Here is a 9,343-nt window from a genome sequence, read left to right as displayed (position 1 = left end):
GGCTGATGGCTCAGAGCCTGGAGCCTGCTTCCGATTCTGTCTCTCCCTCTCTCTCTGCCCCTCCCCCGTTCATGCTCTGTCTCTCTCTGTCCCAAAAATAAATAAACGTTGAAAAAAAAATTAAAAAAAAAAAAAAAAAAGAGCAACTTCAGGGTATTGCAGGTATTTTGAAGATACTAAGTCTCGTATCCAGCGCGCTAAGATGCGGCCCCGGGGAAAGTATAACTGCCACTGAAGCGTGCTATTGATTTATGACCACAAATAAATCTCCAGCAGGTCCTGAGGGCTGGCCCACACTCAGCACCCGCCCACCGGCACGCGCGGCAGTGCGTGATACCCTTCCCCATCCCGTTTCTGAGGCTCGCGGAGCCTCTTCGCTCCTTACTGACAAGCACCGTGGTGGCGTGCGGCGTGGGACAAGGCACCGCGTAAGGTGTGATTACCGAGAAGATGAAGAGCTTCTGAGCAAGCTGTCAGTGAGAGGCCTGTGCCAGGACTGGAGGAAGGCACTCCGTCATCTTCCTGTATCTGATGCTGGAGGGTGATGCACACAGTGAGAGCGCCATTTTGTATGTCTGGGCGTCTACGCTTGTTACGACTTGGCTGTGAGCCAGAGGTGCGGTGCGTACCGCTTCGGCTTGGGTTGAGCTGGGAGAAACCGAAAACCCCGGGAGCAGTAATGGCTTAACCAAGACAGACGTCTATCTCGTTCTCACGCAGAACCCCAGGGCTGGCAGGGTCTTTAACACTGTCAGGGATTCAGATTCCGTCTGTCTTGTTCGGCCGGCCTCACCATTACTCTTCCTGCTCCGGTCCGATGTGACTGCTTGAGTTCCAGCTTTCGTTGTCTGTATTCCAATCAGCAGAAAGGGGGAACGGCAAAGAAGGACCCATTTCTCCCTTTTTATAAGGCCACTTTCCAGAAGTTGCACACAGCAGTTCCGCTTACGGTTTGCTGGACAGAATTTGTACCTAACTGGAGAGGACGGTGGAAAACTAGTGCTTACTCTGGAAGCCCATGTGCCCTCTTAAAATGGAAAGTTCTATCAAGGAATCAGGGATTATGGATATTGGGGAACAATTAGCATTCTCTGTCTTGCCATTGTCTCTAAACAATTTCTTTTTTTTTTAATTTTTTTTTTTAACGTTTTATTTATTTTTGAGACAGGGAGAGACAGAGCATGAGCAGGGGAGGGGCAGAGAGAGAGGGAGACACAGAATCTGAAGCTGCTCCAGGCTCTGAGCTGTCAGCATAGAGCCCGACGCGGGGCTCGAACTCACCGACGCGAGATCATGACCTGAGCCGAAGTCGGCTGCTTAACCAACTGAGCCACCCAGGCGCCCCTGTCTCTGAACAATTTCTTGAGTAAGGTCCAGAAACGGGGGGATTGTGCGGTGGCTTTTACCAGTAAAGCAGTGTCATAATTTCCATACAAATCAATAGTTTAAAAACATCTTTTTTGCCTTTATGTGTGTGTGTGTGTGGGGGGAGGACATTCCAATGAAATCTACCTACCGGTTCTAGGCAAAGCATTAAGCGGGAGTTTAAAAACAAACAGGCTGCCTGTTTTGTTTTGCTGGCAAACTTCCCACTAGGGATTCCTTGAAGTCTTTGGAAGCTGGTTGGAGGCACCTGGAGCTTGTATCTAAGACACAGCAACACACTTTCCTCCATGTCTCCGTCATGAGTTGCCTCTATTAATATGCCTGTCTTTGAGGGTCTGAGGTCATTGGCCTTACTAGAACATCAGAATAGCTCCAGTGTGTATCCTTTCAAGATGATTGTAGTTTGTTAGCAATGCCAGCCAGTTGAATTCTCAGAGATATATGACATATAGTTACGTATTCCTTGCTCAAAACTCCAGTGATCTATACACCTGTTTGGCCTCTAAGGCAGTACTAGCCAATGGAACTTTCTGTGATGTCAGAGATATTCTACATCTGTGCCATCTAATACTGTGGCCACCAACGCCATGAGGTTATCGAGCACTTGGAAGGTGGTTAGTGCCCCTAAGGAACTTTATTTTTAATTCCATTTAATTTTAATTAACCTAAATAGCCAACGTAGCTAGTGGCTGCTGTATTAGCACAGCTTGAAGGTATCTTGTGGTTTAAGGACTCATCTAAGTTTGGAGCCATTTTTACGAATTTGGTGAAGAGACCCAAGGTTAATATGGATGTGGGATATGCAGTTTTCAGAATTCAAACATACCAATTAATTCATGTTCCTCTTTTTTGGGGGTAGGGAGTTTCAAGGACAGAGGGAATAATTTTTCTTCCCAAAAGTTTACTGAAAATTTAATCATAAAATCGATAGGGGAAGACAGAGTTTTGGGGTGCAGTGCTTTTTAAAAATCAGGATTACTGAGATATAATTTATGCACAGTAAAACTTATCCTTCTTAACTGGATTGTTCTATGAGTTTTTAAAAAATGTTTATTTGTGGGGCACCTGGGTGGCGCAGTCAGTTAAGCGTCCGACTTCAGCCAGGTCACGATCTCGTGGTCTGTGAGTTCGAGCCCCGCGTCAGGCTCTGGGCTGATGGCTCGGAGCCTGGAGCCTATTTCCGATTCTGTGTCTCCCCCTCTCTCTGCCCCTCCCCCGTTCATGCTCTGTCTCTCTCTGTCCCAAAAATAAATAAAAACGTTGAAAAAAAATTAAAAAAAATGTTTATTTATTTATTTTTTGAGAGAGCACAAGTGGGGTAGGGGCAGAGAGAGAGAGAGGGGGACAGAGGGGCGAGCCCAATGTGGGGCTCGAACTCGCGAACCACGGGCTCATGACCTGAGCCAAAGTCAGATGTTCAACCGACTGAGCCAGCCAGGCGCCCCTGTTCTATGAGTTTTGACCAACATTCATTGTGTAATTGCCACCATAATCAAGATAAAAGATATCTCCTCTCCCCCTCAAAAAAAGTTCCTCATGGGCACAATTGTTTTCAAGTGAACCCTGGTTAACGTGTCACTAAGTATAATGAACAACTTTAATACTTGAGGTGGATTTAGGTCATCTGTTTAAATTCTGTTTTATGGGATTATGCCTCAGGGTAGAAGAATTTACTGTGGTAATATAGCCAGCGTGGCTTGTTGGGGCAGCCAAGTGAAAGCAAACGGCTGGTGGTGAACATAATTTATTGGCATTAAAAAGAATACATCAGCCAGATGGATGCATGCATGCTGCTCAGGGACTGATTTGGCAAGATGTTTTACTGAGGAAATGATATCAGGTACAGGGCTAAACACATTTTATTTATTTATTTTTACAACTAGGTGAGTTAAATGTATGGACTCAGAACAGTTCCCGGTGCTTGGTAAGTACTGCTTAAGTAAGGATTAGCTAATCTTCCTAATATTGCTATAATTCACAGTTAACCCGAGATCCACCTACCTTTTGACTGGCTAGAATAAGCTGCCAACGAGTTCTATTGGTAGGATTGGTATCTCCAGTTTCTCCAACTATTTTATCATGATTTATATTTTACATATTCTCCTAGAGACTTGACACTTTCAGATTTACATATATATGTATTTTTTTTGGTAGAAAGTGGGATCCCAGAGGTTCAAAGCAGAAGCTTTTCCCATTTCCAGAATTGCATTAGTAAATTCAAATAAAACACCCAGGGAAGGGTGAAGTCACCACTGAAACTTTTTTGGTTTCCTGTAATCTCCTTTGATGTTCCTTCAACCCATCATCTTAGATACTTTCTCCTCCGCACGTGCCCCAATATTCAAAATAGCCCCCTTACTAGGTTAGGTTTTCCTAATTGAAAGTTGCTCTTGATAGATATCCCAAGGTTCCTAGAATTCTAGGATATTTTCCTTAGTTCAAAAGTGTTTTAATAGAGTCTAGGGTGTGTCCAGACAGATTTAACATTGCAACAGGTCTGGAGGGACAGACCTTGGGGCCATTTGTGCTGTCCTACAGGAGGATCTGCCTTGATCTTTAAGGCAGAGCTCTTTAAACTCACAGGGCGAATCAGTGGAGGTGTGCTAAAGTGCCCCCTTTTCATGTGTACCAGGAGAAATGTGTTGGGAACGTTTATGAGTTCTTTGTCTTCGTGATTCCCTTTGGCTTGGTTCCCAGCACTTTTAAACCACGTGAGTTGAAGGTTTGCCAAGATTATTTCTATGTCTGTGGCGTCTGTATGTGGTAGAATTGGATTGTTGATACTTCCTTAACCTCTTTTGTGATTTTTTTTTAACGTTTATTTATTTATTTTTGAGAGACAGAGAGAGACAGCGTGAGCAGGGGAGGGGTAAAGAGAGAGGGAGACACAGAATCCAAAGCAGGCTCCAGGCCCCAAGCTGTCAGCACAGAGCCCGACGTGGGGTTCGAACTCACAAACCACGAAATCATGATGTGAGTCGAAGTCAGACGCTCAACCGACTGAGCCACCCAGGCGCCCCTCTTTTGTGAGTTTTTAAACTTGCTAGTGGGTCTGGTTTTGGAATTCTGATATCCCCAAATCTAATGAGCTGTGACCTGACCAGGCATTTTATTTGCATCTTCCCTTGCTTCTCAAATCCCTTTTCATTTTTCAATTTTCTAGCAGTTTCGCCTGAAGGTGGTCCTGCCTCCAATGAAAGCTACTAAGAGAGAGTCTACATATTTTTAGAGAAAGATTGTAAACCATACTCGGCGAGTCCAGAATGGTAGCTACTAGTCACATATGGCTATGATAATTTAAATTTAAATAATTTAAAATTAAATGAAAAAGTCCTACTCCTTAGTTGCACTAGCTATTAGCACTTTCAATGCTGAAGAGCACATGTGGCTAGTGGCTGCTTTATTGGACAGCTCAGACACAGGACATTTCCACCATAGCAGAAAGTTCTATTGGACAGTACTGCTCTCTCTAGGTGTTTTCCGATGATCCCACTAACTTTACAGATACTAGCGCTCTCTAGTTATGTAGTCCTTCTCCTTTCCAAAGTTGATGTTGAAGGGTTTCCTTCTGTTGGTATGTTTTCCTTATATTCAGTTATGTAGAAATGTGATCAGGGTTTGTTTAGTGACAGAGCAATGATTAGCATATTTTCACAGCTGCTGTTAAAGGCATAGCCAAAGCACAGAAGCGCTGGCGCTGCCAAAGCATCTACATTTGGCCACATTTATTTTGGTTTCTGTACGCCTAACTTTTTCTCTAACTTTTTTGTTAAAAATGTTGGAGTATTCCCAAATTGACAAATTCCCTCACTTCTTATTCCAAGTGTAGGTTCCACTGTTGGCCACTAGGTGGCAATGGGCTCTTATTTAACATTCTTGAGCTTCAGAGACGATTTAAAAGTCATTCAGATCCTTGCAATGGGTAATCTGGCTTTTTCCTCAGAAAACTTAGAACATTACTCATGAGGATTAAAAATACCTTCCCAAGTCTCTGTTGTACGTTCTGGCATGGAAAAACAGTGGAAATTCACAGTGACTGAATATGTATGCCAAACCCTAGAAGCCTCTTGCTTCTACCTGGTACCAGTGGGTTCTTCATTTTTTTCCCTCCTAATTTAATTGTAGAAAGATAAACTGTCTGTGATTTTATTTTCTTCTTCTTTTAAGAATATTTTTATGTTTGTTTTTGAGAGAGAGGAGAGAAAGCAGGGGAGGGGTGGAGAGAGGGGGACCAAAGCAGGTTCTGTGCTGACTACAAGAGCCTGATGTGGGGCTTGAACCCACGAACCACGAGATCATGACCTAAGTCAAAGTCAGATGCTTAACTGACTGAGCCACCCAGGCACTCCATCTGTGATTTTCAAACTAAAGAAGTACTTTTTTACCTTTTTTTCTCTCTCTCTGCTTTGAGTCCTCACTCATTTGATACAAGAAAGAATGCTTAAACTCAGAACTGTTTCAAATACAGCATCAATGTAGATTAAAAAAGAAAAAAAAGGGGCGCCTGGGTGGCTTGGTCGGTTAAGCATCTGACTTCAGCTCAGGTCATGATCTCACGGTCCGTGAGTTGGAGCCCCGCATCGGGCTCTGTGCTGACCGCTCAGAGCCTGCAGCCTGTTTCTGATTCTGTGTCTCCCTCTGTCTCTGCCCCTCCCCTGTTCATGCTCTGTCTCTCTCTGTCTCAAAAATAAATAAACGTTGAAAAAAAAGAAAAAAAAAAAGAAAAAAAAAGAAGAAAAAGAGGAAAGGACAAAAGCACTAAATAATTTACCTGTTATAAAAAAAATTACCTATTATGTTTACATGTGACAGTCCTCTACCTTCAAGAGGGCAAGCTTCAGAATCCTACTCAATGGTTAGAATTCGGAGTTAACTCACAGTGTTATGACTGTCCTCTGATGATACCATGTTAGGAGGAATTGTTGGCCAAACCAAAAATCAGGGAGGCCTCCTTCTCCTTGTCAAACCCTAAATTAATGTACTGGTGCTGCTTTATAAGCAGAGGGTAAACTAAGTCCCTTTTAATTATGACTCAAGATAACATACATATATATGTAAATATATGTAAATATATGTAAATATATATTTGCGGCTGAAATACTGCTCATATTTATTAAAAAGGCAGAACATAATGCATCTGTAGGGATCCAGAAGATAATATTAAATTAACTATTAGGCATTATAAATGCTGGTTTATCAGTCTTCTGCTGACAAGGTTTGTTTGCTTCTTATCAAAATTCCAGGGGCTCCTGGGTGGCTCAGTAGGTTAAACCTCTGACTTCGGCTCAGGTCATGATCTTATGGTTCATAAGTATGATTCGTGGTTCATGAGTTCAAGCCCCGCATCAGGCTCTCTGCTGTGAGTGCACAGCTTGCTTCAGATCCTCTGTCTCCTCTCTCTCTGCTCCTCCTTGGCTTGCATGCACGCACTCTCTCAAAAATAAATGTTAAAAACATCCCAAATAGTGAAGTCTCTCCTTTTTAGGCAGGGGCAGGCAATGAGAGTCTCATTCAGAGTCAAACTTCTTGGATGTGAAATTCTTTGGATTACCTCCCTCTGTTTTCCAAGATGATTGACAGTGGATATACTGAATTACAGCTTCACTTTCTCATTTGGGACACCGAGAGTTGGGAGACTATACTCTCTGCTAGAAACATCACAGACTAGAAGACACGTGTAATTTCTCATGGCATTGAACAAAATAAAAACCAAAACCAAACCAAAACCCCAAACGAACAAAAAAAAAAAAACCCAAAACCTTCAGAGAATAGAATATTTTCATCTGCATCCTTTGTACTTCAGCTTTTCAAACACTGTTAAATCCAGGGGCCCTTGGCTAGCTCAGTTAGTGGAGCATGTGACTCTTGATCTTGGTCATGAGTTCAGGCCGCATCTTGGGCACAGGGATTACTATTTAAAAACTGCTTAAGTGCTGGGGCACCTGGGTGGCTCAGTGGGTTACACATCTGACTTTGGCTCAGGTCATGATCTCACAGTCTGTGAGTTCGAGCCCCGCGTTGGGCTCTGTGCTGACTGCTCAAAGCCTGGAGCCTGCTTTGGATTCTGTGTTTCCTTCTCTCTCTGTTCCTCCTCTGCTCATGCTCTGTCTCTCTCCATCTCAAAAATAAGTAAAAACATTAAAAAAAGTGTTTTAAAAACTGCTTAAATGCTAATAGAAATTCATAAAACATTTGTAATAATAATTTCACATCATGATAACAAGAATGAAAAATAATTATATGAATTTAGCTCCATGTCTTCTGCAATAACCCGTGTTTCCAGGAAACTAGGATTTAAGGGTGTTTTCTGTATCAGTGTATGTCTTTCTTTGATGAAAATGGATACTCGTGTGATTTTGAAAATTGTCAGCAAAATGGATGGTTTGTTCCTGTGCAGAAGAGCAGTAACATTCTTTGAAAGGTCTGCTTACAAGGTTGGTCCCTGCCTGGCATCTGGGAACTTGGATTTTGAAAGGGTTCCCACCATTCCCAGACCCATTAAGAATATGCCTAAATTGTGTCTAAACTGTATAAAAATTGGTTTATACTGAACACCTGCTTTCCTTCTGCGAGTCTGGAATTTTGGAACGTGCTAGGCAGAGGGTGCCTCCACCACCAGGCCCCAGTAAAAATCCTGAGCGCCGAGCGCTGAGCTTTCCTGGCAGACAGTATTTCACACCTGTGGTCACACTCATGGCTTCAGGAATTAAGCGTGTCCTGCGGCTCCAACAGGAGAAGACTTTTGGAAGCTTGCACCTGGTTTTTCTGGGCTTTGTCCCATGTGCCTTTTCCCTTGAATGACTTTGCTTCATAAACTTTGACTGTAATAAGTCACAATTATATGAATTCTCCTAGTGATTCACCTAATCTGGGTGGTCTTGGAGACCCCTGAAATGGCCTCTTACTTGATCACAAGATGTCTATCTTGTGACATTTAAAATCACCAAAAACTGACGTGTGGTCATAGTTTATAATGATATTTGCTCAAACCGGGGGCGCCTGGGTGACTCAGTAGGTTGAGCGTCCGACTTAGGCTCAGGTCACGATCTTGCAGTTTGTGAGTTCGAGCCCCGTGCTGGGCTCTGTGCTGACAGCTCGGAGCCTGGAGCCTGCTTCGGATTCTGTCTCTCCCTCTCTCTGCCCCTCCTCCACGCACACTCTGTCAATCTCTCTCTCAAAAATAAATAAACATTAAAAAAAACCCTGGTTTTACATAGTCCCATGCAAGAAGGTCAGTTAAGAAAGGAAAATTCTTTAAGTTTGGTTAAGGCCTTGTTGGTTTTGAAAAATGACACTAATCTATGAATATTACAGGAATTAGAGGTTTTCCTGGTTACTATTATATAAAATTTGGGCTTAGATGGCACATCATGCCATGAAATGACTGAAGCAAATATGATTTCTATCTTGGTTTCAAACATCAACTAAAAAGATTTACAAAAATCATAAGAAACTGTATTCTTAAAGCAGGCCTATGTCTGAAAAACCTGGTATCACCTTTCTTTGATGCTTTTGAAACTGGAGATGTACTTCCTACTGCATGGCTCAAAGGGAAGTTTAGGGTGATCTGATAAACATGGAGTCATGGGGTAAGTCTGTTTCTATACCCTGATGTGAATAATATAAAAAGAGAACTATAATGTTAACATACTACACCTGTGATCTACACCTGTGAGCAAATATCATTTGCTACCATTCTGATCTTATGTTGATTTTTGCACTTGGAAAGCATATTCTTCATGGTTGACATGCTTTATCAGTCCTGTATGAATGTCAATGGCGAAATCCAGGCTCAGTGTCTGTTCCATCTGGGATTTCTAGGAGTGATGGTTCCACCCCTCAACTAGTAAAAATGCAGAATGAATTTGGTCATCTACAATGAAGTAAAGCGAATTTTAGGAGGTCCTCTATCAGTTGGCTTCTTATTCAACAAGGAGAATCGATCACCATCAAGAAG

General features: G+C 42.6%; 1 protein-coding gene across 1 annotated transcript in view; it reads left to right on the top strand.

Annotated features, from left to right (window-relative positions):
* Positions 1-220: 220 nt before the first annotated feature.
* The window catches only part of LOC101090771 (HLA class II histocompatibility antigen, DP alpha 1 chain), a 29,048-nt gene continuing 19,925 nt past the window's right edge, over positions 221-9,343 (top strand). The window contains 2 exon segments of the mRNA XM_023253786.2: positions 221-553; positions 3,270-3,310. Of these exon segments, the coding sequence (XP_023109554.2) occupies positions 532-553; positions 3,270-3,310 (63 nt within the window). The 5' untranslated portion in view covers positions 221-531.

Source organism: Felis catus, chromosome B2, assembly GCF_018350175.1.
Source record: "Felis catus isolate Fca126 chromosome B2, F.catus_Fca126_mat1.0, whole genome shotgun sequence".
NCBI classification, from domain to species: Eukaryota; Metazoa; Chordata; class Mammalia; order Carnivora; family Felidae; genus Felis; species Felis catus.
This window is presented reverse-complemented; position numbering and strand designations above follow the sequence as displayed.